Raw genomic sequence first — 17,763 nt, 5'->3', positions numbered from 1 at the left:
TACACTGTGTGTGATAAGAAAGATCAGCTCTGGGTGCTCATTGATGGAACTGGATCTACACAGCAGGTCTCTGTTGCATCTCTGGGCACTGGAAATACAGAAATCTCCTCTAAATGTGGAAATCACCTTAAGCTGGCCCTACTCTGACCAGTTCTCAGAGTGACAGGATCTTTGTGCAAGTTAGGCTGCTGGATCACTTAAACTTCCCCGGGGCCTGTTAGAGAGGCTGAATGCCGTCATCTTCCGATAATAACCTCATCGATTGTGATTGGATAATTATCAGGCATCACGAGCTACGAAACATCTGATATCGCCGGTGACATTGCGGGATATCTGGGCAGCCTTTATGTATTATTATTCATTAATATTTGTTAGTATCATGTTCTTTCTTTTATATAGGAGATAATATAACCCCTTTTGTAAATTGTGTTATATTGTAAATAAAGTGCATGTTATATGTCACCAAAGACTTCCGTGAACATATAAAGGCACAAGGTCACAGCAATCTGAGGTTACTGCATATGTCATAATTCATAGTAGGAGTGCTTTATTCAACTGTTATTAATGGACACTGAAATGGTGCCATCAGAACTCCCCAGTTATACAGATATTATTTGAAAGAGTTTATACATATATTAGCGTCACTTGTATTTTATATGTCAAAAAACAACTTTGGTTGGCTGCGCTCATCCAGGGCAACGTGTCTGCCTTTAAGGATATGTAGTGGAGGTTTATTTTGCAGAGAAAACTCTGCACTTTTCAACTATGCCCTTGTCATGTAAATTCTTTGGATGGATGTTATTTATTTTAGCGTACAAAGCAGAGGTATCCATCGCTGGGGTTTCCACTCAGAGTTCTACAGATACCACAGCAGGGTGTGGAGGAATACTATAGAATAATAGGACAGTTTCTGCTTGTATTTCTGAGGGTTAAAAGCCATTCTATTTCTCTGTCTAGCCAGGCTAAAAATACGCCACATATCTGCAGTAGATCTGACATTTTCAAAACTTGAGGGAATTCTCTTAGAGACAGAACAGATAGTGCAGCGGTGGGATGTTGGCAACCTGACGAATGATGAAGAGGAGTTCTATAGGGGGGACACTAAGGCATATATCAGACACACTCGTGTACTGAGCCCACAGTATATCCCTCCTGGAGAGGAATGTTCTCTCAGTCTCTCTGGGGGGTTGGTTTTAGGATTATTTATTGTGCGCTTTACAAAAAATAATATGTGTTTTTTTTATTTGATCCAAGAGCCTTAAGGCTAGAGTACAGACATGTATGAAAACATCATCTGGTTTTGTACACTCTAGTTCAACTTTACTTCTTTTTGTGTGTAGCTAAATATAATAGTTCTGATTTAGGGTAGATTTAAAACGGCAATTTAATTAAAGGAAAGTTTTGCTTTTAATCAAATTGTCATTTTAAATTTGGTTTGCAATATCGACGAATATCGATGATTTAGTAGAATTTGCAGTTTGATACATTTAAATATAAAAATGTGACCTCAACATACACAATAAAATGCATGAGAATGTTCATGTATCTTAAGATATATTGACTGGTAACTCTAGTACAGGGGGACCTATGTCGTGGGGAGCCCTTGTCATAGTGTAAACCGGCTGCAGTCTTTAATAGGCTGTAATCCTAAAACTGAGGACTAATCTGGCTGCATTCTGTAATATCACCTTTAGTTTTTGGTCAGTCAATTATTACATTTACAAGGTGTCTTTTCACTTTACACCACCTTGTATTTAGTGTTTAGCATTTCATCAAATGATGTTTATCTTCCTTTTATCTTTGTAATAGATCCAACCACTAGGAAAAATGCAAAAGCCGGGCCGGTAACTCGCAACAGGTATGCCAGCCAGTGGACACTGAACAGACCCCATCCCACCATATCCGCACACACACTAACCACAGACTGGAGGCTGCCAACCCCTAGAGCTACAGGCTCAGTAGACAAGGAAAGCGACAGCTACAGTGTGAGCCCGTCACAGGACACAGGTAATTCTATATACTGATTTTATATAATATATCTTATTGTAGTCAAGAGGTCTTTGCATGCCTTGTTTAATAACTAAATATTACATTTTATGTATTTAATGTTTATTAACCTACGTGAATGATGAAATCCGAGGTCCACGTTTAGAACATTTCACGTCAAAATGCTTCACTTCTGTTTTTTAACAGTTTTCACCTTTTATTCTGTCCATATGTGTTACGTGTTACGTGCTGGCTGCTATGTAACCAGCATCCACCATCCAGTCTGTCATCACTGCTTTCTGGGGTCATTGAGACTTAGGCCTCTATTATTAAAGAGTGAGGATAGGGTTGGTTTTCTATTGGACTTATCGCAGTGATAGAAAACCTCCGTGGCAGCTGACTGATGCATTGCCAGCCAGTCTTGGTGGATCTGTGCATGCGTGGCCTGACTTTCCAGAGCTTGAAGCACTGACTTAAATATAAACAAATAATAGATTATTTTGCTAGTATTCTGAATTGAAAAAGTGCTTTATTTAAATTAATAAAGAATTGCTTTCCCCATTCTGAGACTGCGATGGGAGAAGGATTGCAGTGCTACTTGTACCGCCTCATTCCTTGTTATAGAGGCTTCCCCATGCAAGGAAGCTTTCACTGGAGAAAGCTGGTGACTTTCTGCAACAAGGACTGCCACTGGCAGTAGATCGAGGGTAGCCTTTGATAGACAGGGAGAAAATATATCACCTGATAAAACTTTTCTCTGCTTAATCAATAGAGCCCTTAGCAGATAAAGCAGGGATTGGTTTGCAATCAATATAGTAAACAGAAGTTCTCTTATTTCCACAACAGTAGCAACGTTGTGTCTATTTGCTTTAGAAAACATTTGCAAACACTGAAAACAAATAATGGTAAATATAGACACAGTTTGGATCAACATCCCCATTAAAATGAATTTTTGACTTTGTCAGCTAGTAACAGAGTATATTGAGAGATTTAGATCAACAGAGGCCAAATGAGGTCTTTCCCTTTTTACATATGAAATACAGATCTAATTTGAATTCATGATGCTGCTTTGCAATATTTCATGTCTGACACATCACACTTACCTCACATTGAACTTCGTGCCAACAGTTTAATGTATTTGCTGTACAAGATCATCAGGATGAATTAATCTGCAGATAGGAAAATCAGAAATTGTGTTTGCACATCTCTCTCATATTCCCCAGCAAGTAAATCTCTGTTATAATGCAGTTTCTATGGTAACTTCATTTATCAGCTCCTCTAACAAAACTAGATTAGAAACTCTATTACCGGGAGATACAAGATTATATTTATCAGTCTGAATTGCTCTGTCCATGGACTATGCACAAATGTACAACACAAAGCATTTTATTTTCTATTTTGCAAGTGGAAAGTCTAAATTGAAAAGCGTGTATATATGTGTGTGCTGGTTTCCTGAGTGCAGACGCTTTTATGAATGTTAATGTTGAGCATGAAGGTGATGTCCCAATTGAAATACAGCATAAGCCAATAAAGGGATTACAAGCAACAACAATTGATTTTCTAGTAAGCCACTTACCAGATGAAAAATGACTTTAATATTGGTACAAATGATAAAGCAATGAGAAATATTGTAGATTAAAGTAGAATTTACCATGGATATCATTTTTTTAAAAATATTTATTGAATTGCGTCATTTACTTTTCAAAAGAGCATTTAGTAAATCGGAGTAAACAGTAACATGCAATCATTCCGAATTTTATTACTTTTGACCTATTACAAAAAAAGGAAATAAAGACAAATAAATGCTAGCTTGGGATATATGAGAATACTGCCATTACAGGGCATATGGTGCATATTGCCCCTTGTCTGTGTCTCCATAGTTCGTGTTTGGTCTGATGGATTAGACACTTCCATCCTCTACTTATTACCTGCCATAAACTGCCCACACATGATGATATAACCGCAGAGTGCCAGAAGGATTACTTTTGGGCATGCCTGTCAGTAGATTACCGCACTAACAGGACTCCATGTGAACTAAGCATCATACAGCCAGATTTGTCCATAAGAATAGCCAAATTGGAGATTGGATGTCTGTTGGCGCTTGGACCAGCACTGGGGTTTTGCCGCTGATAGACTGCTCAGCTGTGGAATCATCACCATTGTTTTTCCATGTAGTGGCAAATCAGAGCCACTATCTTCAGCACTTCCTGTGTGCCTCTACTAGGTCTGCTCATCCATGGCTGGAACTGCCCATGGGGCAGATATTATTACTTCACTGGCTCTTTCTCACAGAGAGATAATGCTTGTAACATGTTTAATCCTTGCAGGTTGTCCACCTGCAGGCAACGTTTACTGGTATTATCATGCCACTGTGATTGTTGTATCGTCCTGCTTTCCTTTTGTGCTTTTCACTGAGGCCTCTTCATCTGCAGACATAATTGTTTATTTATTTGCCCTTAGCGACAAAACGGCTCCAATCTGCGTTGTGCATTGGATGCAGTACTTAATCATTTCCAGAAATGTCATGACATATACTGTAGTGCAGCACTCGGACATACTGGATGTTGTGAGAAGTCTGGTGCAGAGCATTGTGCTCTAATGCCTGTTCTATGTTATAAGATCTATGTCACTATGTATATGTCATGATATTTCTTTGTACTTTTTCCCCCCTTCATACAAATACTAGCACACACTATCCGTATATCATTCATTTGCATAAAGGTAATGAGGTCAATTTAACATTGGTCATTGAACTGCAGCCTTCAGAGAACCTGGAGAGTTATAAATTGAGTTGTACTTAATGTTGTTTCAGACAGAGCAAGGAGCAGTATGGTCTCCACGGAAAGTGCCTCGTCCACCTATGAAGAGCTAGCAAGAGCCTACGAGCATGCAAAGATGGAGGAGCAGCTGAGACACGCCAAGTTCACCATTACAGAGTGCTTCATATCAGACACCTCCTCAGAGCAGCTGACTGCAGGGACTAATGAGTACACAGACAGTCTGACCTCTAGTACACCCTCAGAGTCTGGCATATGCAGATTTACTGCATCACCCCCGAAACCTCTCGACGGAGGAAAGGTGCAAAATATGGCGGCCCCAAAGGCACATCGGCCAGGTAAGAGCAGTCGTCGATTTAAGTTTGTGTCCGAGTGGGAAGGGAGAGCAGAAAATAATATATATCGTTTTGTTTCACATCCATCGACTATTTGGAAAAACGCTTGTATTCAAAGAACAGAAAAGTCTTTTTTTCAGATGGTTTTCAGTTTTCTTGATTTGCAAAAATAATAATCTTGTATAATGTAATATGTAAATGTACAGAAACAAATGTTGATAATTGTATCTATTATAGATCACATGAATAGAACCAGACTTTTATTCCATACAATGCTTTAAAACTGTTTAATGAAGGTCACGCTATATAAAGGTAGACACGGTCTCCCGCACCTGTGCTGCTAACCAGATCACAGCACTGCCACTAATACAATTATAAAAAATGAACATATTATAAACAAATGACATACACTTAAATCCTGTACTATACTGCAAATTGCCAAATCACCCCAGCGCTGTGAGGCATAAGTGCTAACCGTGCCGTTGCGTTCACTGGTGTAAAGTCAGCTTCACGCAAGATACCGCATGGAACGGGTCTTACGTCTGTAAATGAATCATGCCTTGTGTGTCTACCCCTCTAATACCCTATCCCATTCACTGCTGCCAATCTTCTCCCGCACGACTTCCTCTTTACGGAACTCTTTACCTTGTCGCTGTTCTTACACCAGCTCTTCCTTATAGGAGCCACACACACGTTACCTTCAGCAGCTACAATCGTTATTCCCCTACATTATGTATCAAGTCCTCACGACTCAGCTCATTAGATAGTTTGGGCAGGGCCATCTTTACGTTGTGTTTCTTATTGTAGTGTGTAACTGGTATCATGTTTCGCTTAATGTACAGCACTGAGTAATACGTTGGTGCTTTATAAATAATGTGTACCATCATCTGCTTTCAGTAGAAGCAGCCATTGTGAGGGATGGATCAATATTTGTACTATCAATCATTAGGAACTAGGGAGATCACTCGTACACGTCACTCGTTCCTATTGAACAAATTCTCAGGAATATTGGTACAGCCCACAGATTGCCTGCCGACAGTACACTTTGAGACTGACCATTTCTACAATTACTGTACAGTCTCTTTAAATAAGCCGACATACGAATTTCATGTCTGCTATAGACTTTCAGAAGCCCGGGGTTATTTTTATACCTGTGGATTTTCATAACAAGAATGTTTGTGAAATAAAATAACACAGTTTTTTTACTTATCAGAAAACCAACCAACCATCAAATAGTTTGACAAGCGAAATACTTAACATGATGCCGTGAAACTGAAACTTCTTTTCCCTAACGTTCTTTTTTTTTTTTATACTCCTGGTCTAAAAAAAAAATGGTCTAAATTTTAATTTCACGCTATTGTAATTTTAATTGTGCTTTGCAGACACCTCGTCTTAGCCAAATCTTTTGACTGTGTGTAAAGGATCCCAGAGCACTGGGATTGTGGTGTACTGGAGTGTAGTCTTCACATATTCATTTGTGCAGCTCTTGACCAAGTTAAAGAAAATGTAAAGAGTTTATTTAAAGGACCATTAAACTTCAGGTCTGGATTTAACATTTACTCTGTGCTCTTCCCATTTGTTACAAGCCTCTCCCATGTATCATCTGTATAAAATATATAACTGTCACAAATATTCTACCAAGACCTACACAACCTTTCCAATAAACCTAAAATAAAAGTAACCTTGTATAAAAGACATACAAATAAGGTATCGCCATAAGGCTTTGGCTGTTCAGATAGATGGAAAGCGAGTCCAAAGTGGACATTCTCATTTATTAACAAATAGACAAATGTACTGTAACTATAACAGCCAGTCATGTGTGGAGGAGTCTAGTGCATAGCAGGCTTGCTGTTATTGTGTGACACATCTACAGTGGACTATTGCAGACATTATTGCGCTCTCCTCCTGGACCTGTGTAGCGCTTATCCAACCAGCTGTTGTATAATGTTCACTTTGTGTTTTCTTGCTGTAAATAGGTTATGTGCTCTTTGTGTGTAACTGCTCATCGATTGCACTTTTATTTTCTTACTAGCTAATGGATTCCTCCTCTAAAATGACACTTTGTAAGGTGCCTTGTTATGCCCTGGTGAGTATGTAAGATTTTTAAGAGAGTGGTTTTATGGATTCCACCATTCACAATGGCTCTCTGGGATTATTCTTCTTTTAGATTGTTTGAACTCAAGGGAATGCTGGAACATATAAGACACACTTGCTTTGGAATGGAAAAATAAAAGCTGTTTACAGATTGATTTAACCCATTGGATTCCTGTAGTTGTTACTTCTTCTGGCCAGTAACTATGTCTCAACAGATTTATTTCTCGCCAATTGAATATATAGACTGAAGTCTGTCTTCCTGACCTCAGAAAAATTCACAATAACCGTATTTTTTAGCTATCTGGCTGTGTGAAATGTGCCTATTCTTAGGAAAAGTGGCAAGTGATAGAGCCTGTGCTGCAATTAGTCGCTTGCATATTGTCTTTACCACAAGATGGACAGTCTTCCTTCACATTTCCTACAGCCCAACAGGCGTCAAATACAATGGTTGGACGTTACAATGGGAGAGGAAGGAGCTCCTTTAGCTGTGTGCTAATCAAATGCGTTGTAGTCCCCAAAAGGCTACAACTCAGGTTGGAGTGTGATTGGATGGTGACGTCATAGAGTGAGCGCAGTCACACAGTCTATGTAGCAGGTTAGTGTGTGATTGGATGGTGACGTCATAGAGTGAGCGCAGTCACACAGTCTATGTAGCAGGTTAGTGTGTGGTTGGATGGTGACGTCACAGAGTGAGCGCAGTCACACAGTCTATGTAGCAGGTTAGTGTGTGATTGGATGGTGATGTCACACAGTGAGCGCAGTCACACAGTCTATGTAGCAGGTTAGTGTGTGATTGGATGGTGATGTCACACAGTGAGCGCAGTCACACAGTCTATGTAGCAGGTTAGTGTGTGATTGGATGGTGACGTCACAGAGTGAGCGCAGTCACACAGTCTATGTAGCAGGTTAGTGTGTGATTGGATGGTGATGTCACACAGTGAGCGCAGTCACACAGTCTATGTAGCAGGTTAGTGTGTGATTGGATGGTGACATCATAGAGTGAGCGCAGTCACACAGTCTATGTAGCAGGTTAGTGTGTGATTGGATGGTGACGTCACAGAGTGAGCGCAGTCACACAGTCTATGTAGCAGGTTAGTGTGTGATTGGATGGTGATGTCACACACTGAGCGCAGTCACACAGTCTATGTAGCAGGTTAGTGTGTGATTGGATGGTGACGTCATAGAGTGAGCGCAGTCACACAGTCTATGTAGCAGGTTAGTGTGTGATTGGATGGTGATGTCACAGAGTGAACGCAGTCACACAGTCTATGTAGCAGGTTAGTGTGTGATTGGATGGTGACGTCATAGAGTGAGCGCAGTCACACAGTCTATGTAGCAGGTTAGTGTGTGATTGGATGGTGACGTCATAGAGTGAGCGCAGTCACACAGTCTATGTAGCAGGTTAGTGTGTGATTGGATGGTGACGTCATAGAGTGAGCGCAGTCACACAGTCTATGTAGCAGGTTAGTGTGTGATTGGATGGTGACGTCATAGAGTGAGCGCAGTCACACAGTCTATGTAGCAGGTTAGTGTGTGATTGGATGGTGACGTCATAGAGTGAGCGCAGTCACACAGTCTATGTAGCAGGTTAGTGTGTGGTTGGATGGTGATGTCATAGAGTGAGCGCAGTCACACAGTCTATGTAGCAGGTTAGTGTGTGATTGGATGGTGACGTCACAGAGTGAGCGCAGTCACACAGTCTATGTAGCAGGTTAGTGTGTGATTGGATGGTGACGTCACAGAGTGAGCGCAGTCACACAGTCTATGTAGCAAGTTAGTGTGTGATTGGATGGTGATGTCACACAGTGAGCGCAGTCACACAGTCTATGTAGCAGGTTAGTGTGTGATTGGATGGTGATGTCACACAGTGAGCGCAGTCACACAGTCTATGTAGCAGGTTAGTGTGTGATTATACATGTACAATGGGATTAGTAAATATTTACACATATAGGGCATATGTAGGTACTATTACCTGCCGTTCTAGCAGGCTGAACCTTTGAGATGGAACCTACTACTCCTACACCAACCATGTCTGAGGGAAGTGCTCTTTCTGATACACAACATGGGGCAGCAGCAAATAGAGGGATCCCAAAAATGGAAATAAAACCTTTACAAATGCCCTTTAAAGAAAATGACACCACAAGATATGGAGATATATTTTTTTATGCTGATTAAACCTATTATGTCACTAAATAAATACATAATCCTATAAACTGTCAGGATTCCAGCATGAATGAAGTGACTGTACTACATGACCTGGAAATCATGAACAGTCTGCACAGACTTTACAGATGACAGACACAGCAACGGACAGTATTTTTTTTAAAGAATGGATGAGGCTTACATTTTCTCAGTGGACCTACATTTTGTTAACTAAGGGTTTTATAAATCATCTTGGACAGTTCATTACTGCATACGTCAGGAAATCCTATTTTCCCAGGCTTTGAACTTTACTGGAGGAAATGACCCTTAAGTGCCGCCCAGTCTCTGATGCGCTGGCTAAATGTCCCACTCTTCATGGTTGTGAACACATTGTGCCTATCTTGTGCGAGTCCATGGTTTTTGATGGAAAATAGAACGTGGTTATTTTTAGGAGCACGGTTACATGAAATTGACTTTACAAAAACAAGTCAGGTTAATGAAATATATACCCTAGATCAGGGCTCCCTAACAGTGCAGGTTTTCCATATCTCCTTGCTGGAGCACAGGTGTATTCATTACTGACAGATCCACAGGTGGTCCTAATTATGTCACATGTGATCCGGAAAACCTGCACTGTTGGGGAGCCCTGAGGACTGGGTTTGGGAAACCCTGCGGCCTAGATGCTTCCCGGGAACCATATTCTGGCTACTTTTTCTATTACCTGGCACCTAGTGTCACAGAGCTGAGAATGGTGTGATTGCCCTCAGAGGAATAGAAAATCTCTACTATATAAATGCCTAGTGGCGTGTGTGGAAAAAAAACCACCAAGCTGCAGCGCCACCTGCTGGGAAGAGTTATACACTGACCTATATATTTCTTGAAGGAGAAGTGACAGTTGGGAGTGGTTGGTGGTTGCCGGGGGTGACAGTGGGGAGTTTTTAACACCTTAAGTAGCTTGATGAAGGATGTGGCGATGAAGATGAAGGATGAGGTGATGGAGAAAAATGATGAGGTGGTGACATGTGGACAAAACCACGTTAAAAAAGGGCGCTTGCGTCGGGAAGTAACGCTCTTCCCTTGAGGAGGCCTGGGCTAGGCCCAAATGCATAACAAGAACCTTTTTAACACCTTAAGTAGCTTGATTTGATTAGAATGCATGAGTATCATGCACGGGTTAACTTGTATATATATATATATTTATAATTGTAGTAGATTAAAATACTCTTACTATTAAAATTATTTGTGTACATTCTTTATTTATAGTTGCCAACTGCCCCTTGTATTTAATCCATCTGCTATGCAAGTTACAATGTATTGTCCAGTGATTGGGTTATGTTGGGTTGATGCAGTGTCCTATAGTCAGATAGAGAACCGCTAGCGGTCACAGTGCTTATTTGCTCTGTACAGACACATTGGACTGAACGCTGCATGCATCTTCTTTAGAGCTTAAACACTCAAATGTTACACGGGATGAGCGTTCCCCATTTACTTCAACGTATCAGCACAGGAGCAAAAAATATTGGTATTCCCTAACAGCGTATGCTTGTAATAGGTGTTAGTGGAACGTGAAAGGGAGGTGAATCCATATACAGTTGTAAACTTCACCAGGAGTTTATCTGGCAGGATACAGTAATGTATATTGTACTACCGGGATCACGGAGACGGAGCGCAGTGCTCCTCTCCCAACAAAAAATGTGAGTGTTCTATACACTCATCTATACCTTTTGCATTTTGCCATCCATGTTTCCCTTATGCCTATTGAATGAAAGTCAATCTGCACACACTTTTGTGACTGCATTTTGTTGGTTATACCTTCTGATGTTACTAAAGGTGTTCAGCGGTGTTAATGTGGATTTTAAGCCACAACGCTTTTGTAACTAAAACAGGTTGCTGTTTATTTAAAGATGATAACAACAGATGACTGCAGTTGCTCACAGTTGCTTGTAGTGCAGTAACAACAGTTGCAGCAATCAGGCAATACAGTTTATATAGTACACTTGTATGTATGCTGGTATGCAGATGCAGTCTTATGCTGATATACAGATATCATGCAGGCAGGTTTGCTATATATATATATATACTGCACAGCCGTGCAGGTACTTGTTGTGTGGGCACAGACTCTCCTATTATTGCTTCAGGGACAGTAGGGGGCCTCCGGTCACTTTCTAAATATATATGCGACTTTTCTCTTCACTGTCTGAATGGAAGAGCTGCGCGAAAAGCCAAACTTCCCATTTCGGAGGTCTGGGCATGAGCAGTAGTGCAAATCGGACACTGGAGTCCTGCCCCACTTCCTGTTTCCTCCTAGACCACCAGGGAAACTAGCGTTTCTATGGAAACATGAAAGTGCTCCTACATACTAACACATGTGTGGAAGCCTTTGAGGGCAATTTGGTTCATGTGGAGTTGGACGTATGTGTCAGAAAAGTAATTCTATAAAGCTATAGCGTAGTTACCCCATAAGCTGAGTCATCTCAAGATGCTCCAGCTCTGCACCATATTCGCCAGTTGCACTTACACCAAGATACACTTAAGCCCAACCAGGTCATAAGCATAAAAATAATGTTTAACATTTGTTTTGATTGGAAAAAACACATTTACTATTAGGTTTGATTCAAATAAAAAAAAGTCTCTTGATTACAGCAAGTATAATCTCTTGTAAGAGTGACAATAGCAAAAAGTTAATTCTAAAATGCTCCCACAAACTCATGCAATGTGGACACAGACAATGAAGAAAGCACCTATCACAAGCGGCTAGCTAGTGCTGGCGACCGTCACCATCATCAGTCCCCTCTGCACCCGCAAGTAATAAGACTACTGAGAGGCCTAACTACAGCCCCGTGCAGGTCTGCCTCTGTTCACAAACAAGCTCTTACTGTACCTGCTATGTGTTTGCCACTTCCTTCATCCCTTCCTCATCTCCCAGCGTAAGGAGGTACACATACCAAATCTGCATGTGGACGTTAAGCATACGCTTTGTGGGCATGCACAGTACACATTTATGTGTTTAATTCTAAGTGAACGCGCATACACCCAACTCAGTATGATTCCAAGTGTATGGCTGATGTGCATTAAACGGGAGGATGTTTTACTAGCTGTCTTTAATGTATGTTTATGGAAACATAAGCTTGTATTACTGTTTTAGAGACCAGTTTTATATTAGATATTTTGCTGGCTGGCAGATGCAGAGGATCTTTTTGAACGTGCCTTAAAGTGCTCCTGGTTAGCAAAAATTTTAAAATGAGAAATGTCCATTCATTGCCCGAGTTCACATGGATAGGTCAACAGTTCAGCAAGCATGAGTTGTTATTATTAGTAATTAATTACATTACATTGAAAGTCAAGGTTCCATGAAATGATGTCCTCTAGTTGTAGCTTTTTCTTATTCTCTTACAAAAGCTCAAAGGAATATGCGGCACATCTTGGATGCCAGCTACTACTCCATTCCCTTATTTACTTTAAATTTTTTAGATATGAAAATGGCACAGATTCAGAACTTTTACCTTCACAATAAATTTTTATAATGTAAAGGCTTTTGGCACGAGACACTATATTTGCAGTATAAGGACTTTTGTTTGTCTTCACTACGCCTGGGTGACTTTATGTCTTGTACTAGCTTTAAAATAATTTTCTGAAAATAATTGCATGAGCCTGCAGGCACCATCTGTGCCTGTTCTGTATCCTGCCACAGCCCAACCTCTTCTCTTCTGGTGTGCAAGGTAAATGCACCTGTTTGGAAAAGCCTAAATAAGTTGATCTGAGATACTTTGCCTGTTGATTGGGGTTTTATTAAAGCTGCACGATAAATTTCTCAATTTTACATTCTAATGCATGTACATAGGGCAGTTGTTTGTTGGGGACTAAATACAATGACAAGTTACAGCATTTCTTTTTAGGTGACCTTAATCTAGATTTACTAGGCATTTCATAGCATTTTTGGGATCTTCTGCACATCTGTACTCACGGATTGTGCAAGTCAGAGGCACATTTAAGATGGCGTGAGAGAAACCATCTCATGAGGAGGTCGGAGATGTATGTGGGGGTGTTATTGTTTTTAGATAATGGTGAGTAATTTAGATTGGATTCTGGAGGACACAGGGAGCCAGTATAGGGGTTTTCAAAGTGGTGCATGGAGCCATGATAGGAAGTTTAGTCTTGCTGCGGTATTTATAATCCATCATCATCACCATTTATTTATATAGCGCCACTGATTCCGCAGCGCTGTACAGAGAACTCATTCACATCAGTCCCTGCCCCATTGGATCTTACAGTCTCAATTCCCTAACATACACACACACACACACACACACACACACACACACACACACACACAGAGAGAGACTAGGGTCAATTTTGATAGCAGCCAATTAACCTACCAGTATGTTTTGGAGTGTGGGAGGAAACCGGAGCACCCGGAGGAAACCCACGCAAACACGGGGAGAACATACAAACTCCACACAGATAAGGCCATGGTTAGGAATTGAGCTCATGATTATATATTTATAATGGCTATAAGTGAGGATAGATGGTGAGATAAGATGAGGTTGCAGTGCTCAAGTTAAGCTAGATCTTGTTTCATGGTCGCAACTATACATCTCCTGGATAGGTCGTATTAATGCGGTCAAGATGAACATACACCCTAGACTCCTCTACCTTTTTCAAACCCTCCCCATCCGAGTCCCCCCCTACGTTTTCAAATTTCTCCATTTCCATGTATCTAAATTCATTTGGGCGGGTAAGCGCCCCCGAGTCTGTTTCAAGCTTTTACAGAGAGCCCCGCGGGCAGGGGGATTGGGAATCCCTGATTTTCGACGCTATTACCTCTCCGCTCAGCTTGCTCAATGCGTTCTGTGGTGTAGCTTGACTCCCTCCAGGGTCTGGGTCGAGATTGAGACTGAAAGTCTGGGTATGCTATCCCCATCTACTCTCCTATGGCTCCCACGGGCTCCTCGACCAAAACGTGTCTCACTTTATCCGGTCATTACACATTCCCTGGCGGTCTGGGACTCATGCTCTCAGAAATTTGGCCTCGCCCCCCATCCTTCTCCCCTAATTCCTTTGTTTAACTCCTCAGACTTCGCTCCAGGCCTTACCCCTAAAGCATTCTCCTCGTGGACCTCTCAAGGGGTCCGTTTCTTAAATGATCTCACCTCTACGGCTCTGTTCCCCTCGTTTTCTGACATCCAATCACAAATAAATATTCCCACTAAATTATTTTACCAATTCCTTCAGCTCCGCCACTTTCACCACACTGTCAAATCTCCCTTCTCCTCCCGCCCCCTTACCTCATTTGAACGCCTCTGTCTCCGTCAGTCCTCCACGAAAGGCCTTATTTCAACATTATATTATGAACTTGCCCCACCTTCATCAAATACTAGAGTCTCGCATGAACTGGCCTGGGAACGTGACCTGGGTGAAGTTCTTTTGAGCGAGGAATGGTCGGAGATATATGAGACTGCTGCCTCCAGCTCAATCTGCGTCAAAATAAAAGAGAATGTCTATAAGGTATTGTAACGCTGGTACTACGTTCCCTCCCGGATACATAAATTCCTCCCAGACTCTTCTGATCGCTGTTGGCGTGGGTGCTCCCATGAGGGTAACTTTATCCATATATGGTGGACTTGTCCTAAACTCTCAAACTTCTGGGCCGAGATCAAACACCTGATCCAATCGATTATTCAGGTAACGATTCCATTAGAGGCTAAATTTTTTCTCTTGCCCCTGGGAGCGCCCGCGGCAACTCGGCATGAGAATAAGTTAGCTAGGCATATCTTATCGGCAGCTACCTGCCAAATAGCAGCAGACTGGAGGCAGCAAACTCCACCTTCGCTTCAAGCCGTCATTAATAGAGTCTGGCAGGTCCACCGCCTGGAATACATGACCAGCATCATCAATAGGACATCAAGATCGTTCACTAAGGTATGGAGCCCATGGCTCTCATTTTTTCAGACTTATCCCCCTTTCACTTGACTCTTCACTTACACATGTCCGTCCTCCTCCCGTAAACCCCTCTCTTTCTCTTTTCTTCTCTCTTTCCTTTCCTGTTCTCCACTGTACTAGTCTCCCTCCTTTTTTCCTCCTGCGTCATGCCACTCTCTGTCGAGGCATTTCGCTCCCTCCCTTATTTCTTTAAAAATCCTTGGTCAATTACCACACACGCATATTGTTGCACTGTTTATTTATATCTTTATACTGATTTTATACTATGTTATCTGTGATGTGCTTCTATTGCTTGTTTTTTTTACTGACAGTGCATCTCGGTTCTGTTTGTTACTTGACCATTCAAAAAAAAAAAAAAAAAAAAAAGATGAGGTTGCAGTAATCAAGGTGGGATGTCATATCAAAATACTCCCACTGTCGCCCTCTAAGATCTACCTCTGACCTGACCTCATCTCTGGTAGCTACCTCTCACTCCTGCCTACACAACTTTACTACCCACTGTACAATTCCCTTCCAGACCTAAACTGCCTCTCCCACAGCCTTCAAATCTTTAAGCATTCTTTGAAAACCATCTCTTTATTAAAGATTACACTACTCCCACCGTTACTATCCACACTAGTGCACCCTCACACCTCTCCCAGTCTCAACTGTGACCCACCCTCGCTCCTCTTGTTTCAGCTGTGCTCTCTTCCATTTAGAAAGTAAGCTCTCTCATGGACAAGCCCCCCACTAACATTTGATTTCATGTTTGCATTTATTTTCTCTACATTGTATGTCCCTGGTTTATGTATATCCTATTTTCTCCATTGTCCAGCGCTGTGGAGCACTGTGGTGCCTTACAAGTCAACAATGACAATAATAATAGGTGCTACCTCATGTCACTGATGTAGGGTATCAAATTCCCAGTGTAAATCATGTTCTGCAGTTGGGATTTGCCATATTATGACATTGGAGAAATGACATGATAGTGGGGGCTGGCTTTGTGTGACTGCGTACTTATTGTAAAAGTGATATCATGACTTACAAAGATTATCATACACAGTGCTTAATTATGTCATCACTTCAGTGTTCACTTTGTATACTATAGGGTTTGTTTTATTTTCCCTAATAACTGTGTTTCTCATTTACCGGTGTGTATAGTTTTATAATAAATACTATACTCCATATTTATTTAACAAGTATTATGTTTCACATCTTGAATTCCCTAACCTAAATTATAAATTTTGTTGGCCTACAGCCCCTTGCCTCTATGTGGTCTTGATAGCTCCTAATATTCTTATACGGTGGGTTTTAAGGGTTTTCTCCCCTGGTTGTCATGTTTCACGTTTTAGTTCCTTACACCATGGACTCAAAATGGATGTATTTGAGATAAACACAAAATACTCTGTAATGAAAAAATATAAGCTTGTTTGTAAATAATTGCAAATAGAAAAGACAATAACTGATTACATAAGTACCCCCTTGTTTTAATGCTTGTTAAAAGCACATTTAGCTGTAACTTATTCGATTTTCATATCTGATCATCTAGTCTTCTTTCCAATATTTCTTGAGTTCCATCATGGGAACTCGATATTGTGGTCTGTTGGTCAAATAATTCAAACGATTGCTGATAGGACTGAGGTCTGATCTTTAAATAGGCAACACTATTGATTGTTTTGTATTTAACCCACTCCAGTATGGTTTTATCTGTGTACATAGACCATGGGTCATTGTCCTGCTTGAATATCATCATCATCTATTTATATAGCGCCACTAATTCCGCAGCGCTGTACAGAGAACTCACTCACATCAGTCCCTGCCCCATTGGGATTTACAGTCTAAATTCCCTAACACACACACAGACAGACTGGGGTCAATTTGATAGTGGCCAATTAGTCTACTAGTATGTTTTTGGAATGTGGGAGGAAACCAGAGCACCGGGAGGAAACCCACGCAAACACGGGGAGAACATACAAACTTCAAACAGATAAGGCCATGGTCGGGAATCAAACTCATGACCCCAGTGCTGTGAGGCAAAAGTGCTAACCACTAAGCCACCATGCTTAGTGGGTAGATCTCTTCCCAAGTCCTAGGTCTCTTCCTGACTCCAGCAGATTTTCCTGCACAATTTGTCGATATCTTGTTCCAATCTCCGAAGCAGAGAAGCACCCCACAGCATTATGCTTCCATCCCCATGCTTCTTGTTATGGATTATGCTCTTGTGATTACTTGCAGTGTTATGATTGCTGCCAAAAAGTTCACTCTTTGTCTCATCAGACCATACTATCTTCCTTCACTTGCCCAGACTGTTCCATGTACAGTTTCCCCCCTCTCTTCCCAAGAAAAACTGTAACATTGTCAGTGTTGCCATAGGCTCTTAGTGGTCTACCTATGGAATACCCTATCCTGAATGTATGCTCAGTTTTGGAGGTCAGTCTGTTCTAGACAAAGCCACAGTTGTACTATATTGTCTCCATTTCTTAATTATGTTCTTGACCGCACTCTAGAGA

At 41.2% G+C, this 17,763-nt stretch overlaps 1 protein-coding gene across 3 annotated transcripts in view; it reads left to right on the top strand.

The window, feature by feature from the left end:
• Positions 1-17,763, top strand: part of DSCAM (DS cell adhesion molecule) — a 397,849-nt gene that overhangs the window by 369,432 nt on the left and 10,654 nt on the right. For 2 of the 3 annotated variants that reach the window (XM_075197270.1, XM_075197269.1), the window contains exons 31-32: positions 1,810-2,007; positions 4,799-5,101. In XM_075197270.1, coding sequence (XP_075053371.1) covers positions 1,810-2,007; positions 4,799-5,101 — 501 coding nt within the window. Of the gene's footprint in view, positions 1-1,809; positions 2,008-4,798; positions 5,102-7,130; positions 7,328-17,763 lie in introns of those variants that run through there. The other variant, XM_075197271.1, reaches the window with a different exon arrangement.

Source organism: Mixophyes fleayi, chromosome 2, assembly GCF_038048845.1.
Source record: "Mixophyes fleayi isolate aMixFle1 chromosome 2, aMixFle1.hap1, whole genome shotgun sequence".
NCBI classification, from domain to species: Eukaryota; Metazoa; Chordata; class Amphibia; order Anura; family Limnodynastidae; genus Mixophyes; species Mixophyes fleayi.
Note: the sequence above shows the minus strand (reverse complement) of the source record. Positions and strands in the feature narration are given on the sequence as shown.